Genomic DNA, 21407 nt, shown 5'->3' on the forward strand with positions numbered 1-21407 from the left:
AGGAAGGACAAATGAGACTCAAGGTTCCAGAAGCCTCACCTGTTGGTAAAAGTAAAGCAGCGTGGTTCTATCTTCTTTCAGGGCCTCCATGAAGTCCTCCGGTAAGTAGCGGATCTGCAGGTCATACCTGAGGCAGGAAATTCAGAACCTCTGGTCTGGGGTGGGGCGGCTGGTGCCTGAAGGGGGTAAAGGGGCCAGCAGAGGAGGGGCAGAGGCAGACAAGGAGCCTGGCATGCAGGGGTCCTCCTTGGACTGTTCTGGGCTTTCTCTGAACTCTTAACCAAAGCCTGTTCCCTCCCAGGGAGACAACATGGGATGGTGGAAAGAACTGAATTTGGAATCCGAGAAACAGCTCAAAGCCCTTCTTTTCCACTTGTTAGAGGTACGACTTTGGGCAAGCCATTCACATCTCTGGGCCTCTGTCTGCTCACCTATAAAACCGGACTAGATTGGCCTCTGAGGAAACTTTCAGGACTAGATTTATGATCCAGTGATCACTGGGGTGGGGCAGAGGTATAGAATCACATGGTCAGGGTTCTCCTATTCTGCTTTAGCACCTCCCCCCTCACATGGTAACTGCCTCTCTGACCACTAGTAAGAGTGATAATAGTAATAAAAATAATAACCAGCATAAAGTACCTAAAATTGTTCAAATCACTTGTCATACTTTACCTCATTTGAGCCTTATGATAATCCCATGATGTAGATGTTATAATATTATCATCTCCACTTTACCGATTAACAGATTGAGACTTAGTGAGTTTAAGTGACTTGCTCAGAGTCACACACCTGGTGTCTCTGGCAAGATTTGAACCTAGGTCTCATTGCACCCTATTCATTAAGCCATGCTGCCTCTCTAGCAACACCTAATTATCTTTATCTTGAGCACTCTTCAAGAGTTCCAATAGAATGCTTATATCATATCTTCGAAACTGAGGAAGTTTCTAGATCACCAGTTTGCAGGTATTGTGGTACAGAGGGAAAAGCACTGGCTTTGGAGTCAAAAGACTTGGCTTCAAATCCTGATTCTGATGCTCACTAGCTGTGTGACCTTGGGCAAATTATTTAACCTCACTAGGCCTCAGTTTCCTCAATTATCAATGAGGGAGTTGGATTTGATGGTTCTTGAGTTCCTTCCAGATCAAGATCTATATTCCTAAGTCCCTGTGAGCTCTGTGAAGTGAGAATGGTGGGTTCATGGTGAGCCCAAGATAAGCTTTCAAGAACTCAGTCTATGGAAGCTATGGGAGGATATGAAGCTATGCCTCTGCTCGATTTCCCTAGAATTCTTCTCTGTCTCACATGACTAGGATGAACCTTGGCTGTGAGATGAAGAACTCTCCCCTTATTGTTAATACTTGGAGGACTGGGCTGATGGTCTGACCTTTGGATAGAAGGAGCCCAAAAAGTCCCTGACTTTGAACGGGAAGAGGAACCTAGAGCTGGATTTAGGTGAAGCCTCCCAAGGCAGCAGGAAGCTAAAATATAGCAATGCCAGGACAAGAAACTAGTTACAGGGGAGTGGAGCTAGTTAGCTCAAGAAGTGGATGATGCCCCTGTGGTTAGGAAAGGGCTATCTTAACATGGGTCCTGAGCTCTGAAACTCAATAAACTCTGAACTTTATTTTATTTTTACCTTTTTAAAATTTGGGAGCAAATAGAGTATTTTAAAAAATCTCACCTCTGTTAGCTGTGGGGGAGAAAGTGGGGTATTGTTGCTCAAGCAAGGAGAATCAGGGGTATTCAGTACCCTGGAAGCACAAACATGGATTGGTTGCCACAGTAGAGAGTTGCATAAGAGATTGCCCTCACCGTAGCTTTGGTAAAGTTCATTTTCTTTTTTGGTTTGGGGCCAAAACTATGATTTCATTGGTATAAGGAACTCCCAGCGAGGAAATCCCCTCTACCAATGAAAACCAGTGACTTACAGTCTTAGGGAGTGCTTGGTATATTGAGAAATTAAGTAATTTACCTAGGGTCACACAGGTAATGATGATGATGATGATGATGATGGTGGTGGCTAGCATTTATGTAGTGCTTTGAGGCTGAGGTAGTAACCTAATGGTATTTGCCAAGTGCTTCACATCCTGACGGAGTGCGTATGACACACGTAGTAATGAAGTATCACATATCAAAGACAGAACTTGTACCCAGGTCTTATCCTAGGCATGAGGACAATAGATCAAACTTACACAGCCAGGATTACAGATTACGTGTTAGAAAGGATTTTCGTTCTGAGGCAGCTAGAGGACACAGTGGCTAGAGTGTTAGACTTGTTATCAGGAAGTCCTGGATTCAAATTCTGCCTTAGACACTTACTGGCTGGGTGACCCTGGGCAAGGTACTTAACTTCTCTATTTATCAATTTCCTCCTCTGTAAGATAGCTCCCAGGCTTGTAAGGATTAAATGAATAGACATGTACACAGCACTTTGCAGACCTTAAAGCACTATATGAAAATACTAGCTATTATTAAAGTCATCAAAATTCCTTCTCTTTTAGTTGAGGAAGCTGAAGCCTAGAAGTCAAGTAATTTGTCTGGGATCACAAAGGAAATAAATGGCAGAGCCAGGATTTGAACCCAGGTCCAAACTCATTGCTCTATACTGCCTCTTTCTGATTCTGGAGAAGGAAGAATACCTCTGGACTAGGGCTTCCCAAGCTGATCCTCTTTCTGCGGTGCATCTACTATCTCAGAGTCTCAGAGAAAGCAATGGGATGATGGAGAATTCCCTAGGCCTCCAGTCAGTCCGCTCCAATACATTCTCTACTCTGTTGTTGTTCTGTCATTTTCAGTCATGTCCTAATCTTCATTATTCCATTTGGGGTTTTCTTGGCAAAGATGCTGGAGGGGTTTGCCATTTCCTTCTCCAGTTCATTTTACAGATAAGGAAACTGAGGCAAACAGGGTTAAATGACTTGCCCAGGATCATACACTTAGTGTCTGTGGCCAGATTTGAACTCATGAAGATGAGTCTTCCTGACTCCAAGCCCAGCGCTCTGTGCACTATGGCGCCACCTAGCAGTCCATTTCTACCCTAGAAATTTGTTTTTCTCTCCTACCTCCATTCGGCTTCAACGTGTAGACACTCATACTTCTCCTGCACCTCACCCACCGTCAGCTGAGGGTGCAGCCAGTGGATCTCATCGGATTTCATGTGTTTCAGTCTCAGTCCATAGCACTCAGTCAGCTGGATGTTGGGCCCAATCCTCCCACTTAACAGGATAGAGGTGATGATCTCCTATAGAAGAGACGAGAGGGAGAATGTGAGACTGAGGGAGAGAAAGCAAAGATGAAAGATTGAGGGCTAAATGAGAGGTCATTTAGTCCACTGGCCTCATTTCCAGATGAGGAAACTGAGGCCCCAGTGAAGTTAAGTGATGTGTCCAAAGTCACACAGGCAGTAAGCAGCAGAACCAGGATTTGAACCCAAACCCTCTGCATGACTCTTTGCATTGTCCACAAGGGAGGAAACACACAAGAAAAGGAAATATGGAGATAAGAAAGGATGACATGGGGCGGTTGGGGGTGGGGAAGAGAAAGGCACTCATCAGCAAATTCCTACAAGGGATTTAAATCAAAATGCCAAATATTAATTGAGTTCATATGATACACAAGGCATTTCCTTGAACATAGGAGAATAGTAGGAATGTAGAGCAGAAAAGGGTAGGGTTTGGAAGTGAAGCCTATTTGACCTGAATAGACCAAGTTCAGCTGAACTGGGCACCATCACTGTGACAGAAGAGCTAATCTGGGCATCAGGAAACTGGGATTCTGACACAGGCAAGTCACCAATCTCCTTGGGCCCCAGTCTCCTCATCTGTAAACCAAAGGGACTGAACTAGAGGACTTCTAGGGTTTTTTCCTAGTTCTCACATTCAATGTCCTATGTCTTTGACCATGAGTTACTATCAGTTCATGTCTAATTGACTATAGTCCATCTCCCAATTTTGGGCATTTTTATTAGCCATGCCCCAGGCTTGAATGCTTTCCTTCCTCATTTCCTCCTCTTGGCTTCCCTCAAGTCCCAGCTAAAATCTTACCTTCTACAAAAAGTCTTTCTTGATCCTCCCTAATTCTAGTGCCTTCCTTCTATTAATTATTTCCAACTTTTCCTACACAGAGCTTGTTTGGACATAGCTGTTTGAATGTTTTCTCCATTAGACTGTGAGCTTTTTGAGGGCAGGGACTGTCTTTTACTTTTCTTTGTATCCCTAGCATTTTGCACAGTGCCTGGCACGTAGTAGGTGCTTCATAAATATTTATTGACTGACTGGCACGCACTCCTGCCTCACCTCTACCTGGAAGAATCCCTTGCTTCCTTCAAAGCATAGCTCAGGGACCAAATCTTATGAAGATCTCTCCGGAAGGCCCAAGTATGTTAAGTGTTCTTTCTTTCTCTGGAAATTACTTTGCATTATTTTGTATATATTATGTATATGCACATACTTCACTGCATAATACTATATTCAAGGGTGTGCTGGAGCCAGCTCAAACCAGCTCCTGACATGGGGCTGATAAATTTTAAATGTGTGCATTTAACACCTTGGAAATAAACAAATGCTACAGATCAATGTTTAGTTTATTGTTTTGTTGACTGTCTAGACTTAAGAAAGTGATGGAGAAAAATGTTAATAATGCAAATTAAACTTAAAAGTATGTCCTGCTTTTCTGGAGAGTTGGTAGTAAGACATTTATCAGCATACCCTTTACTATCCCCTCAGTAGAAGGAAAATTCCTTGAGGACACAGAGTCTGTTTTGTTTTTGTCTTTGTATCACTCAGGCACTTAGGAAAATGCCTGGTACACATAAGGTACAAGATAGGTGCTTGTTGAATTGAGCTCAAAAAGTACATAGTAGGTATGAGATAAGTACTTAGTAAATATGATCTCTCCCTCTTCTGAACACCTATAATAACCAATAGTAACTAACATTTATGTAATGCTTTCTGGCTTACAGAGTATATTTTATCTCATTTGGTTCTAAAAATATTATGAGATAGATATTATTTTTATAGATGAAGAAATTGAGGCTAAAGGAGGAGAAATGACTTGCCCAGGGTCACACAGCTAGTAGGTATCTAAGGAAGGATTTGAACCCCGATCTTCCTGACTCCCAAGTCCAGTACACTATATACTACACCATCTAGCTGCCTATAATACTTTGTTTGCATCTCACATTCTGCCTTTTATCAATGATATTTACAGATTCTATTTCTTTACTTCCCTTAGTAGACTGTGAGCTCCATTATGGAGACCAGCCTTATTCATCTTTGTATTCCTACAATGTACAATATAACACTCTGCCCGTAGTAGGTACTCAACTCATTTGTTCACGAATGAATGAACAAATTAAACGAGTATAGCTTAGGTGTGAAAAGTAGCATGCCTCAGTGGAGAAAAAGGGCATTGCCTGGGAATCAGGAATCTAGGATTCTAATGCTGGCTCCATCCCTGCCTGGTAAGTAAGTCACTTTCTTCATTCCCTGCCTTAGTTTTCTTGTCTGTGGCCAGCTTTCCCTAATAATAAGTGATATCTATCCATCTCACTTTAGGGATTCAAAAGTACTTTATAGATGTATTTGTTCTAAGCTTCCCTTCAATCCTGCTAGGTAGGGACAACAGTTCCCATTTTATAGATACATACAGATAATACCATGCTTGTTTCATCTAGGCCTAGAATATTACAGAGTCTTAGATGAAGTCCATAACCACCCTAACCATCCATACAGGAAAAACCAAGTGCATGAAAAATACCACTCGTTCAGATTAAGACATGCAAATACACAGACAACCTATATTCAGGGAGTCCCACATGCCTAGAATGCTAGATAAAGAGAGAAAGAGAGAGAGAGAGATACACATACATATATAAATATATTAACATATGTGTATGCATTATATATAGACATATATGTACATAGACATATGTGTGTATACAAATTTATGCATATATACACAAATAGATGGGACAGCTAGGTGGCCCAGTGGATAGAGCACTAGGTTTGGAATCAGGGAGACTCATCTTCAATAAATTCAAATCAGGCCTCAGATGCAACTAACTAGTTGTGTGACCCTGGGCAAGTCACTGACCCCTGTTTGCCTCAGTTTCCCCATCTGTAAAATGAGCTGGAGAAGAAAATGACAAACCACTCCAGTATTATTGCCAAGAAAACTCCAGATGGGGTCATGAAGAGTCAGATAAGACTGAAACAACTCAATAACAATAAAAACATATATATACATACATGCACATATGGGGTATACATATAGACATGTGTACATATACACATATGTACATAGACATGTATATATCATCCATATATGCACACATAGACACAAACATCTATATCTGTTTGCCTGTCTGTCTATCTATCTATGGCAGACATTACAAATGGACAATGAATTCAAAGAGATGGTTCACTTCTTTTCCTATATATTGTTTCAAATCCAGCTAGCAAGGGCAACCGAACCTAAATACCAGCAATGGGAGGGGGAGCTCTCAGTTTATCTGAAGAGAGCATTTGGCTGCTGATGGTTTGACTGTACCACCACCTGGTGGTCAAGTCATGCACTACACTGTCTTAATGGTTCAAAGAAACATAGCTTTCTAGTTGGAAGGAACTTCAGAGGTCATCAGCTAATTAACTAATGGATTAATCAGTTGACTGAAAGCCTGCTTTTCTGTAGGTTTGTGGAAAGCTGGAATCGTTACCAAAGCATCTCAGGTGTCACCCAAGATACCAACCAACCATGTTCCTAGGGCACCCCACTGTCAAGGAGATAATAATAACTGATGTTTATGTAGCATTTTAAACTTTTTGGAGCACTTTATATGCATTATCTCATTTGATCCACTGAACAACCCTGTGAGGCAGATGTGAAGAGAGGCTAAGTGATTTGTCTGTGGTTGCACATCTATTAAGTGAGGTGGGAGTCAAATGCAGTTCTTCTTGACTTCAAGTACAGTGTTCTACACAGAGAATGCTGATGAGACAATCTATATAACCATCAAGTTCATCAGCCTTGTTTTTAAAAGGAGAGAAACTGAGCCCCAGAGAGATAAAATGACTTGCTTAGACTACACAGGTAGTTAGTGGTCCGGGTCAATAGGTAATTCCCTTAAACTGCCTATACATAATTAAATGATTTCTCCTAGTGCTTAGCAGAGTACATGGTATATAGTTGGTGCTTAATAAATGCTTGTTCATTGACTGACCCTTCCACTGCAATGGGCACCAGAAATCAATAACAGACCCTATGAGCCCACAGAGACAATAACAAGCAGGGCGGGGTTAAACAAGCTGTGACCTCTGAAGTCAATTCCAGCTTTGGTTCTAATTTATCTTAATTCAACTAAATTCAACAAGCATTTATTTAGTGCCTACCATATACAAGGCACCCTGCTAAGCAGGCACTGAAGACACAAAAAGGAAATTACATTCTTCTGGAGGCTTCTATAGAGTTAAGTAAGTACAAGGTCATCTGAGGAAGGAGAAAACACTAAGACTAGGGGGAGAATAAAGAAGGGCTCCCTTCAGGAGGGTGCTTCTCAGGTGAGTCTTTTTTTCAATTATTATTTTACTTTTGTGAGGCAATCAAGGTGAAGTGACTTGCCCAGAATCACACAGCTAGTAAGTGTCAAGTGTTTGAGGTCAAATTTGAACTAAAGTTTTCTTGAGTCCAGGGCTGGTGTTCTTTCTGCTGCACCACCTGGCTGCCCCACTTCGGATGAGTCCTGAAGAGAGATAAGGATTATAAGAGCCAGAGTTAAAGAGAGAGGGTGTTCTGTGCAGATGGGCTCACCTATGCAAGAATACAATGGTGAGGAATAGAACGATGAGTTTGAGGAACAGCAAATAGGCCAGTTTAGAGGGAAATGGAAGGGAAAACGCATTTATTAGCCACCTACTATGTGCCAGACACTGTGCTAAGAGCTTTATAAATATTAGATCATTATGCAGTTTAGCTGGAACAGATGTTGCATGGAAGGGGCTAATATGAAATAAGTTTGGGAAAGTAGTCTAGATCCAGACTATAAAAGGTTTTAAACTTCAAATGAAAGAATTAGTATTTTACCCAGGGGGAATAGTAAGCCAATGAAGCTTGTTAGGCAGGGGAGTGATACAGTCACACCTGTACTTTAGGACGAGTCTAGGGGTAGCTGTATAGAGGATGGATTAGAGGTGGGGTGCCTAGAACCAGGTTGCTCCTGAAGTATTTGAGGCAAGAGATGATGGGGGAACCAAACTAGGATATTGGCCATATGAATGGAGAGGAGACAGATGTGAGAGACGTTGAGTACTACTTTCCATTTTCAGAATGCAATTCTGGATGTTTTACTCCCATGTCTTGGTCAGAGTCATGTGTTAGATAGAAGGCAGCCACTCTTGGAGTCAGGAAGACCAAGGTTCAAGTCCTACCTAGGACACACAATGGCCATGTGACCCTGGGCAAGTCACTTTACCCCTATCCTAAGACCCTGCAGGCAACCCTTTAAAACCACATGTTGGAGAAAGATGTCCCTCTGCATCGATGCAGGGAGGTCCCTACAATGATAAATGCTCAGGTCCAAAACAAATGGCAATTTCATATAGGCTCATAAATTCATAGATCTACAGCTACCATTTATTTATATAGTATCTTAAGATTAGCAAAGCACATAATATAGGTTATCTCATTTGCCCCTTACAACAACCCTGGGAGGTAGGGACTAGCATCATGCCCATTTTATAGATAAGAAAATTGAGGCAGAGAGGTTACATGCTTTGACCAGGATCATGCAGCTAGTGGGAGTCTAAAGCAGGATTCAAACTCGGGTCACCCTAACTCCAAGTACAATGCTCTACCCAGGGTACCACCTACAGCCTCATAGGCCACCCAGTCCAATCTTCTCATCTGACATAATAATAACTAACCATTTATACAGCTCTAAAGGTTTATAAAGGCTTGACATACATTATATGACTTGTAGATGAAACCTCCCCATTAGAATATGAGCTCCTTGAGAGCTGGGGGTTGACTCCACTTTCCCATTTGTATCTCTAGTACTTAGCATGGGTGCTTTGTGTATAATAAATACTTTTTAATTCATTCATTCATTATTTCATTTGATAGTCACAGTAGTCCTACAAGGTAGGTGTTAATTTTACAGACAAGAAAACTGAGTCTCAGAGGGTCTGACTTGCCCAGAGTCACAGAGCAAACAGCAAATGTCTGTGGTAGTGCCAGAAGCCAAGGATCTCTGATGTCTAATTCAGGACTCTATGGCAGAGGGGGCAGACAGGGGGAAGAGAGAGAGGGAGAGAGAGGAAAAGTAGGGAGAAGAAGGGGGAGATGGAGAAGGAGGGGGAAGAGAAGAGGAGAGAGAAGAGAAAGGAGGGGAAAGAGGAAGGAGAGAGGAGAAAGAAGTGGAGACAGAGGAGGAAAAGAGGAGGGAAGCGGGGAGAGAGAGGGGAGACAGAAGGGGGAGAGGGGGAAAAGAGAGAGAAAGAGAGAGGTGGGGAGAGAGAGGGAAAGAAGGAGAACACACTAACAATCAACAAATATTTTATTAAGCAGCAGCATTTTAGACCAGTATCTCAGGTGGGGCCCTTAGGTGACCCTGAATTATGCTATAAGGAAGTATCTGTAGTTTGTCTCTTTCCAATCAAGGAGAAAAGGGGAAAAAACCAGCCTCCTAATGGGGGAGTAGGGATTTCAAGAGATCCATCAGGGGAGGAGGAGTGTTGGACAAACTTGGCAGGACTCAGAGACATTCCTGGTACAGAATGTTCAGACAGATAAGGGACAGACGTGGAAGTTGTAAACAGAGGCGAAGTGAGAAAACGGAGGGCTGCTTATAGCAAGCCTTTCTGTTGACCCAGGGCCTGAGTTTTAATTCTGCTGGGGAGAAAAAGGGGAACTGCCATTTCCTGGAGCAAAGCTTCTTGCGGCCAAGCTGTGTGGAGTCTGGAGTTGGGGGTGAGGTGCATATGTACGTGCGCGAGTGTGTGTGTGTGTGTGTGTGTGTGTGTGGTTAAGCAGGGGCCTAATCTTTTGGCACTAGAACCACAGGAAGCCAAACAGCTGCCTCTGAAAAGGACCCATAAAAGTGAAGAGGAAGAGAGTCCAGGCAGGAGAATCAGACCTGAATGACACGGAAGCTGGGAAAGGAGGACAGGCCAGAGAGTAAATTCTAGTACTAGGAGACAGGACTCCTGGATTCCCAGCTCCCCCTCACTGCCTCCTTTCATCAAGGGGTGTTGGGGGCAGGGCGGTGCTACATAGATCATTCTCAAAACCTGAGCAAGCTAAGTTTCACCTTACTGTCTGCAGGGCCTTGGGCAAGTCACTTCCCACCCTAAGATTCAATTTCCTCTTCTGAAAAATGAGGATGTTGAATTGACTAGAAGATCCCTTCCAGCTCTGAACCTTTGATTTGGACCCCTGTGATGGTCCTAGGCAGGTCAATCAGTACGTCAGTCGACAAGAATTTATTAAGCGCTCATATGTGCTGGAGACACACTTTCACGGACCTTACAGCCTAAGGGGAGAGACAACATGAGACCATGCACAGATAAGATTTATACAGGATATATTAGAGATAATAGGCAGATGGAAGGTGTTGGGGCTAAGGGACATTGCAAAAAACTTCTTTCAGAAAGTTTGACTTCGGATGAGCCTTGAAGGAAGCCAGGGAAGTTAGAAGGTGAAGGTGAGGATGGAGAGTCCCAGCCTAGGGGACAACAAGTAAAAGTGCACGGAATTGGGAGACAGAGTGTCTAGTCTGAGAAACAGCAAACAGGCTGGTGTCACTGGATCACATAGTATGTGGGGTGGTCACAGAGTGAGTTAGGAGGGACAAGATGATACAGAGGTGTGAATATCAAGTAGAGGTTTTTATATTTGATCTGGGAGCTGATATGGAGCCACTGAAGCGGACTGAATGGGAAAATGACACGGTTAGCCTTATGCTTTAGGCGGATGCAATTGGCAGCTGAGTGGAGGATGGACTGGAGTGGGGAGAGACTTGAGGCAAAGAGAATCAATGAGCAGACTTGTATTAGTCTAGGTGTGAGGTCATGAGTGCCCACTTCAGGGTGGTAGTGATGTCAGAGAAAAGAAAGAGGCACATTGGAGAGATGTTACCAAGGTGGAAATCAGAGGCCTTGGCAACAGATTGAATAGGGGGAAGGGTGGTGAGAGAGGATGATGTCTAGGCTGTAGGCCCTGGTGACTGACAGGAAGGTAGTGCCCTTCATAGTCCTGAGTCCCTTCCTCTTTAAAATACTACCTCATGGCAAAGAATTGGAAATTGAGGGATTGCCCATTAGAAAATGACTGAACAAGTTGTGATATGTGATTGTGATGAAATACTACAGTACTATAAGAAATGACAAGCGGGATGCTTTCAGAAAAACCTGGGAAGATTGACATGAACTGGTGCAAAGTGAAGCAGACAGAACCAGGAGAACATTGTACACAGTAAAAGCAATACTGTATGGTGATCGACTGTGAATGACTCAGCTATTCTCAGCAATACAATGATCCAAGATAATTCCAAAGGACTCATGATGAAAAATGCTATCCACCTCCAGAGAGAGAACTTATGGAATCTGAATGCAGATCGAAGCATACTTTTTTAACTTTGCTTTTCTTGTTTTGTTATCTTTTACACCATAGTTAATATGGAAATAAAAATGAAATAAAATACTACCTCAGTTCCTACTATGTCCCAATCTAGATCTAGCTCCTATAACCCCAAAACTCCCTCAATTACTCTGACCATGAAATAAAAAGAAAGCTTAGGCAGCAGTTGAATGAATGGAAAGACACAAAACCTTTGAATTTAAATTCCTCAATTCCACCTACTCCAGTTACCATGAAAATGTTTTTCTGCCAGTCAGATGGAACTGTCAATGCTTTTGAAGCTGTGGACCAGACTTCCATCTCCCTCCTTTTCTGGAGAGGGTAACTGCTGGATCTTCTTTCTGCACCTGAATTTCCTTGACTTCCAAAGGGAGAGAAGCAATGATAGAGTAGAAAGAGCTCTGGATTTGGAGTCAGAGGATGTGGGTTTTAATTCTAGCTCACTTTTTTGTTCTTGTTTTCATCTGTAAAATGGAAGTGCCCCATGATGGAAAAAATGCTGAGTCAGAAGACCTGGGTCCCACCTTTGAGCAACTCACTTAACTTTCCTTGGCTTCCATTTCCTCATTTGTAAAATTAAGGGATGGGTTAGGGGGCCTCTGAGGTCCCTTCCAGCTATAGTTCTATGACCCTGTCATGTTTGTACTATGTATCTCAAAGTTATTGTGAAGGAAGAATAAGGACGGAGACTGACCTGTGATTTTACCAGTATAAGGAACTCCCAGGTGAGGAAACTCGCCCTACCAATGCAAGTAGGCACCTTCAATTTAGAGTCTTACAGAGTTGCCAAGAATAGTGTTGTCAAACTCAAAAAAATGGATCCCTGTGGGTGGCATTTTGTCTCAGAAAACCACAAATTAACATTATCTACATTGTAGTGTATTTTTATTTATTTTGTCAAACTTTTCCCAATTACATTTTTAATCTGGTTCAGGCAGCACCGGGGAAATTTCTGGGTATGGCAGGTGAATTTATCTTTGGCCAAATAGTGTGTGTGTGTGTATAAATGAGAGGGCAAATGCCTTGCCTAGACTTAGACGGGCAGCTAGGTGGCGTGGTGGAGAGAACACTAGACCCGGAATCAGGAAGACCTGATTTCAAACTCAGCCTCAGACACTTACTAGCTGTGTGACCCTAAGCAAGTCATTTAACCCTGTTTGCCTCAATTTTCATATCTCTAAAATGGGCTGGAGAAGGAAATGGCAGATCACTCCAGAATCTCTGCCAAGAAAATCCCAAATGGGGTCACAGAGAGTTGGGCATGACTGAAAACAGTAACTGAGCGACAAAAGCTCTCATAGGGAGTATGTGTCAGAGACTAGCCTTGAACCTAGGTCTTCCAGGCTTCTCTTTAAGGTATTACATAAATGCAAACTATTGTCTCTACAATTGTTTTGTGTTCTCTCACCTCCCTATCTCCCCAAATCCATCCAGCACCCATAAAAGTGTTCAGAACATAGGAGGCACTTGCAGGCACTGGTTATTAAATTAATTAAGCAGCAAAGGATCTATAGTTGATTCTATTCTCCCCACCCCGACCAGGTGTTAATGCCTTGCTTTCCATCATCTATTGTTTCTGTTTTATGTATTTTGTATTTCATGCTTTGTGACCATGTCATTCCCTCCAGTAGAATATGAATTCCTTGATGGCAGGACCGATCCCATTTTTGGAGAGGCAGTTAGGTGATGAAATGCTGGACCTAGAGTCGGAAAGATTGGAGTTCAAATCCACCCTCAGACACTTACTAGCTGTGTGACTTTGAGCAAGTCACTGCTCTGTGCCTCAATTCCCTCATCTGTAAAATGGGGAGAATGATAGGGCTGTTGTGAGGATTAAATGAGTTAATATATGTAAAGCACTTTGCGAGACTTAGAGCACAGTACAAATGCTGTCATGATCATCATGATCACTATCATTATTATTACCATGTTCGTACCCTGATGGATAGCACATAGCGGGTGCTTAAGGATTGTTGAGGGCAGCCAGGTGGTGCTGGCCCTGGAGTCAGGAAGAGTCATTTTCCTGAGTTCAAATATGGCCTCAGACACTCGCTAGCTGTGTGACCCTGGTCAAGTCACTTAGTTCTATTTGCCTCAGTTTCCTCATCTATAAAATGAACTGGAGAAGGAAATGGCAAACCACTCCAGTATCTTTGCCAAGAAAACCCCGAATGGGGTCACAAAGAACTGGACAAAACAACAGCAATATTCCAAAGCCTGGTGCAGTGTTTGGCACATAGCAGGCACTTAAGAATTATTGTCGGTTGATTAAGGGGATCACAAATTAGAGCTGGAGGGGCCTTTAGGGGTCACCTAGCCCGACTCCTTCATTTTATACAGGAGAAAATGGAGTCTGGAAGGTGCTGAACAAGTTGAGGTGCTGCAGAGGGTGAACATGAACCAGGATTTGCCTGTGAACTGGGTGACGGGGGCTAAACCAAGCCTGGAGATGAGAAGGACCACAAGACGAGGACAGAGACTGCTGGGGTGTCTGGGCTCACCTGTTTTAACCATGGAGTCGGAGAACAAACGGGCAGTGGAAAGACTATGGGAGCTGGGAATGAAGTGGGATACACAGGAGGACGTTCTGAGACAAACAAGCTTAAAGTGAAATGAGAACAGGGAGAGATTCAAGAGAGGAAAGCAGAGCTGGGATGGGCACCCACACTCCCTTCTCTTCCAACTCCAGTCACCTTCTCTCCTTTAGTTACTCCTATGCAGCCAAAGGATATTTGCATAGCAAACTATAGAGAAATCACTTTCTATGGCTGCGTTAAAGCTGTTACTATTGGTTTAGTTGTGTCTTTAGAAGTCAGACCTGGACAAAGGGGGAAATATGAGGCACGTGGCTGGAAGGACAGGAAAACATGGCAGTGGTTGGCATGTGGCCATGCACATAGCTCAGGAGAATTTGTTTATAAAGTCTAAACTCCTTAGCCTGGCACTCGAGGATCTGAAAGATCTATCCTCCATCTACCTATGCAGCCTTATCTCATACCACCCTTTTATGTCCAGCACACCAGCTCAACCTGCCATTCCTGTCACACAATTCCAAATGTTCACCTCTCTGTCTTTGTCCTGAGAGGCAAAATATCACAGTAGGTAGAGAGCCTGACCTGATGTCAGGGAGTTCTAGGTTCATGCCCTGCCTCTAACGTATGATGGCTGTGTAGTCATGAAGGAATTTATTTAACTTCTCAGTGGTCTAAGCAACCTTCCTAAGATGATAAATTATGGATAAGTTGCATACCTGCACTGGGGAAATGGGGTTTCACAATAGAAGTTTCTTACGCTAACAAAAATAACAACAACAATTTTATCCTTTGCCTGAAATGCTCTTACATCTATCACTATTTGTTGAAATAGCCTGCTGATCCCTCAAGGGGTGGTTCAATTACCATTTCTTCCCAGTTTTCCATCTTACCCTCCTCCCTGTCCAGTCAGAACTAATCTCATTGCACTTTATACTCCTCTTAGAGCACTTACCACATTCTCCTGAAATTGGAAGCCATTTACAAGGCTGGGAAGAGAGCCCTAACTCCCCCATTACAAAGACTAATTATTCCTAAATGCCAAATTCCTGCCCATCTTTTTACTCCTTAATCTAACAAACATTTATGGGCAATGCATTGTGATGGGTGCTGGACACTAGGACTATAAAGATGAAAGAAGGTATTCAAGGAATTCTAAGTCCCTCATATAATACCCCTAGCACCGTGTAAGTAGTGATTATTGAATGATCCCATGGAAGATTTAGAATGTCTGTCTCTACATACTTTTGGCTAGCTGGTTGCCTAAAATAGGAGGTAGAACACCCAGCTCCCACATACCTACTCCACTAAAACCCTGAAATTCCAACTAGACAAAATAATGATGAAAAAAGCCAGCTATAGTAAGTAGATTTTTCCACCCCAGAAAGACACAAAAAGACATTTAGAAGCATATGGGCAATGTAAAGAGGGATGTTAGCAGATCCAGTGCTAGCATAGGCAATCTGGCAGCCTCCCCGACTGAACAGACACATGTGTGGTCTGCAAAGCTCTCTGTCCAGAGGTAGCAAGAGTGAAAGGTTCCCCTAAGAAAGACCCAGGGAGGTGAGAAAGACCCATCATCATCAGAATGCCCGAGGAAAGGGCATTGGAGTTCTCAGAGAACTAGTGCTAGCATGGCAGTGTTCAGAATGGCCCAGGACCAGAGGCTCTGAGATCCTTAGCACTGTGTCCTGAAGATGCATCGCTACAAACTTCAAAGATCTAGGGGAAGCTTAACCTCAGGAGAAGGATATCGACACAGGGACCCAAGGGATTCAGGGTAAGGCTGAGCAGGGCCAACCATCCTCCTCCCAAAGTGTAGCATGGGGCTGAGCTTGGCCTTTGCCCAAAACCCCAATTCAGGTACTAAAGATGAAGAGATGTATAAATCAAAGAAAATATTGACCAATATAAAGAATTATTGTAGATACAGAGATTCCATCTAGAAGAAGCAAGTAACAATGACAATAACAACAAACATAATAATTGTAAGAAGTGACCCAAATGAAAAAAAAATGTCTTACATAAAGAAATGAATACCTAGATAAAATGAAGCAAAAGATTAAAAAAAGAAAAGAAATAAGAACTCAAGAGGAAAGAATTGGAAGGAGAACTGAGAGATAAGAAGGGAAAGTGGAAGACCTTACCCAAGTAATGGACTCCTTGAAAACTAAAATAGACCAAATAGAAATCAATGACTCCATGACAGCAAGAAATATTGGATAAAAATCAAAAGATTGAAAATACGGAAATTTGATATAAAAATATTAACCTGGAAAATAGGTTAGAGGAAAATAATTTAAGAATCATTGGACTCAGTTGGTAAGATTCTTTCTCCTCTCACCTGAAGCCTCCCTTCTTTTCTGCTTCCCCTGTAATTCACTTATGCAATGTTGAATATCATGGTTATTTCTTCATCTCATTCCCCCATAATGTTGTGAGTTTCCCTAACACGGGGACCCAAATTTGTATCCCCTCCAACATCTGAGTAAAAAAGTAGTATTTAATAAATGTTTATAGAAAAAAATTATTAAACAGAGAATCATTGGATTCTCTAAAAAACATAATTTTTAAAAAATCTGAATACTATATTTAAAGAAAAAATAAAAACTGCCCAGATCTATTAAAATCAGAGGGAAAATAAAGATAGTAACTAAAGATAGTAAGAATCTACTGATCACCTCCTGAAAACAAAGCCTAAGGAAAAGTCCCAAGAATATCATAGCCAAAATCAGAGCATCCTCATTTAAAAAAAATCAAACATTCAGAAAGATGTTGTTCAAGTACCAAGGAACCATAGTCAGGATCATACAAGACCAGGCAGCTTTTACCATAAATGAGAGGAGATTTTGGAATACAACATTCCAAAAAGGCAAAGATAAAGGCTTACAACCAAGAATAACTTACCCTGCAAAGCTGAATATAATCCTACTGGTGAAAAAAAGAAATGGAGCTTTAATGAATAGGGGATTTTCAGTATTTCTGATGACTAGATCAGAGCTGAGTAGGAAATTTGAAATAGAAACACAAGAGTCCAGAGAAATAAAGAAAGGTAAACATATTGGAAACAATCATAGGTTTTGAATGATGATATAGTGCTAAAATCCTAATAGGGAAAGAGAAAATATGTATCCTTTCAGCATCTTAATATCTTCAAAAGATAAGAAAAACAGAGGACATAGGGGGTAGATTGGTTCTACTTTGAGAGTCTGAAAAGAAGAAAATGAAAGAAGGATAAAAGGAACACACTAATATAGAAAAAAGAAAGAAGGGAGTAGAATTTGCTGTTTATCGTAACTAGAGTGCATGAGAAGACTATAAAGGAAGGAAATAGGCATCAGATAAACCTTACTGTTATATGAAACAGACAAAGGAAGATTGAACACACACTCACACACACACAAGCTTGGTTTAGAAGTGCATCAAACTCAGTCAAATAAGCAGAGAGAGGGGAGGGGAGAAGAGGTTAAAAGAGAGGATAATATAAGGGAAGAAATATCCCCAAGTAAAACAAACTTCTCAATCTTGAATAAGGGATTAAATGGGGAAAATGGAAGGCAAAGAACTAGAATCTGGGGAGGTTTACATCAATTGGATAATCGCTGAACAAATTGGGGCCATAAGAAATGATGAAAAAAGATTATTTCAGAGATTCCTGGTAGTATGGACTGATGCAGAGTGAAGTGAGCAGAACCATGAAAACAAGTTACACAAGGACCACAACAGTATGAAGAAAAACATCTTTGAAAGATGGAAAAACTGTGATCAAAGCAATGACTATCCACAAATCCAGAGGACCTATGATGAAGCATGTTGTCTACCTTCTGACAGAGTGGGGTTGGATGCAAGGTTCAGGAGAAGACAAACATTTTTGTAAATGGCTACATGTGGATTTGTTTTGCCTGACTTGTTTGTTACAGAGGTTTTTCCCCCTCTTGGTTTTTAATTGGGGTGGGGTGGGAATTAGGGTTAAGAATAGCTAGGTGGCACAGTGGATAGAGTGCTAGGTCAGGAGTCAGGAGAACCTGAATTCAAATCTAGCTTCAGACACTTGCCAGACCTGGGCAAGTCACTTAACCCTGTTTGCCTCAGTTTCTTGAGCTGAAGAAAGAAATGGCAAACTATTGCAGCATCTTTACCAATAACATCTCAAATGGGGTCACAATTAGAGTCAGGGGGAGTTAGTCATAGTGCTGTGTGTGTGTGTGAGAAAGAGAGAGAGAGAGAGAGAGAGAGAGAGAGAGAGAGAGAGAGAGAGAGAGAGAGAGAGAGAGAGAGAGAGAGAAACATTTTTAAAATTCACAGAAGGGAACAGAAAGAAGTTTAGAAGGGCAGTTTTGAAAGTAATGTGGAATTATTACAAGGTCTTTTTTTAAAGCAAACCTAGATATGTATCCCAAGGAGATAATAAAAAAGGAAAAGGACCCACATGTACAAAAGTATCTATAACAGCAATTTTTGTGGTGGCAAAAAATTGGAAATTGAGGGGATGCCCATTGATTAGGGAATGGCTAAACAAGTTGTGGTATATTAATGTAATGGAATACTATTGTGCTGTAAGAAATGATGAGCCATTAGATTTCAGAAAAACCTGGAAAGACTTATATGAACTGATGCTAAGTGAAATGAGTAGAACCAGAACATTGTGCACAGCAACAACATTATGAGATGATTAACTATGATAGACTTAGCTTTTCTCAGCAATTCAATAATCCAAAACAATTCCAAAAGACTTGTATGGAAAATGCTAACCACATCCAGAGAAAGAACTATGGAGTTTGAATGCAGATTAAAGCATACTATTTTCCCTTTTTTTGTTTTTTCTTTCTCATGGTTTTCCCCTTTTGTTCTGATTTTTCTTTTACAAAACAACCAATGTGGAAATATATTTACCATGATTGTACATGTATAACCTATATCAGATTGCTTGCTGTCTTAGGGAGGGAGGAGAAGAGGGAGGAAGAAAAATTTGGAATTCAAAATTTTTGGAACTCAAGAAATTTGGAACTTGAAACACAAAAATGAATGTTGGAAACTATCTTTACATGTAATTGGAAAAAATTAAAATACCATTAAGGAAAAAAATAGAGAAAAAAAGTAAGCCTAGAAAGATGCTGGGCAAGGATCACAGGTTTAAATCTAGCCCAAGCCCTTCATTTTACTGAAGAAGAGTTTGAGGTGAAGTGACTTGGCCCATGGTTACACAGCTAGTAAGTGTCAAATCTCGATTCAATCTCAGGCTTCCCCTGACTCTAAGTCCAGTGCTCTTCCCACTATGCCACACTGCCTTCCAAATGTAAGATATGGTCCTTGCCTTCCTGGAGGGCAACTTAGAGTCTAGTTAGGGAACTTGCTCCATTCACAACCACTATTAACTCTCAGTGGATTATTAGGAAAGAACCTTTACAGACACATTCTACTCCTTGCACAATAAGGCTATGTTTTTATCTGGAATTCATATAGCTAATTCAAACCCTTGTGGGTGATGGAGTCTCTTGTGGTACAAGAGGCACAGATTGCCTCTTTCAGGATGCCATGTCTCCTGGTCAGAGCCCCCTCCTTAAAACCCTAGAAAATCTCTGCTACCAATGGCCCAAGGCAATGATGCCAATGGTGCCATTTATAGCACACTAGCTTGTAAAAAGAAATTTTGTTAAAATATTTTCATTCTTCCCCCACCACACTCCTCCACTGGCTTCTTCCTCTTTGTTCACACACACACACACCCCTTCACCATTCTAAGAGGAGCAAAACTCTCCTGACCTTGCTGTCCTCTTTAGTAGGACCAACTTCTGCAACCATCTGTCTGCTCCCCTATTATTGCACTCTCTACTTTCTCCTTGGCCATCTGCAACCTTTCTTCTATCCTCACCACTCTCCTGTAAATGCTCTTTCTAAGGCACCAAAAGGCTTCTAATGACCAAGTCCTGCATAGCTCCCTCAGACCATATGTCTCAGTAGCATTTAACTGGAGCACCAATATACTTCCAATAATATTATAGGACTGCAGATCATGGAATAATACTGCCTCCAAAGAGTTAAAGCTAAGGGTCACCCAAAGGACAGCTGAGGGGCAGGTGTCCCAGGGGAGCAGGTAATGCATAACACTATCCTTCAAGCTTCTCAGGCTCACAACCTAAGCATCATTCTCAACTCCTTAATCTCTCTCATCCTCCCCATATCTAATCAGTTACCAAAGCTTTTTGATTTTACATTAATAACATCTCTCATATCTCCCCCGTTGCTTCTGTCATCTGACACTGCCACCATCCTGGGTCATACTCACTCTAGGACTAGCAACAGCCTGCTGGTTGGCCTCCCAGCCTCAAGTCTCCCCTCACTCTACTCCATCTTCCACTCAGCCATCAAATAATCTTCCTAAAGTCTGACCATGTCACCAACCTTCACAAAAAACTCCAATGGCTCCAATCACCTCCAGGATTAAATAGAAAATTTTCTATTTGGCATTCAAAGTCCTTCGTACTACCTTTCTAGTCTTTCTATGCCTTACTTCTCCCACATACGCTGTGATCCAATGACCCTGGCCTCCTTGCTGACACTCTATCTCCCCATTCCATGCATTTTTACTGGCTGTTCTCCATGCCTGGAATGCTCTCCCTCTTCATCTCCACCTCCTGGCTTCCCTGGCTTCTTTCAAGTCCCAGATAAACTATGCCTTCTACGAGAAGCCTTTGCTGATCCACTTTAATTCTCACACTTTCCCTCTGTTGGTTGTCTCTAGCAAATCCTGTATATATCTTGTTCGTACATAGCTGTTTGCAAATTGTCTCCCCCTTTAGACCGTGGGGTCCTCAAGAGCAGAGACTATCCTATTCCTTTCTTTGTACTCTCAATACTTAGCACATAGTTAGTAGTTAACAAATCCTATTTACTGACTGACAAATGAGGAATTAGTAAAGAGAGGCAAGATAATAGATGTCATCAGAGAAATGTGTGACCCCAAAACAAAAACGACCAAAACCAAAGATGGGTTTGCTGTGCAATAAGAATGAGGAAGAAATGGACAGCCCATGTGCTCCATCAGTATCCACACAGGATCAAAAGGACACAAGGAAGGCCCCTAAGAACATTGGGAGGGCATCCCCATGGTGAATGTGGAAGGGTGGGGAAATGGGTGAGGATTGCACAGAATAGGGAAGCATAGATGGGTTGCAATTTATATCAGTAGTGGCAGTAGTCACAACAATGAGATCATAAGTCTGCTGGAATTGGATTATTGGACCA

At 41.9% G+C, this 21407-nt stretch overlaps 1 protein-coding gene across 4 annotated transcripts in view; it reads right to left on the minus strand.

Moving 5' to 3' along the window:
• The window catches only part of PTK2B (protein tyrosine kinase 2 beta), a 174659-nt gene that overhangs the window by 50738 nt on the left and 102514 nt on the right, over window positions 1-21407 (minus strand). For all 4 annotated transcript variants that reach the window (XM_036750697.1, XM_036750699.1, XM_036750696.1 and 1 more), the window contains 2 exons: window positions 3063-3241; window positions 40-127 (listed from right to left, as the gene is read on the minus strand). In XM_036750697.1, coding sequence (XP_036606592.1) covers window positions 40-127; window positions 3063-3241 — 267 coding nt within the window. The remainder of the gene's footprint in view (window positions 1-39; window positions 128-3062; window positions 3242-21407) is intronic.

Source organism: Trichosurus vulpecula, chromosome 3 (assembly GCF_011100635.1).
Source record: "Trichosurus vulpecula isolate mTriVul1 chromosome 3, mTriVul1.pri, whole genome shotgun sequence".
Taxonomy (NCBI): domain Eukaryota; kingdom Metazoa; phylum Chordata; class Mammalia; order Diprotodontia; family Phalangeridae; genus Trichosurus; species Trichosurus vulpecula.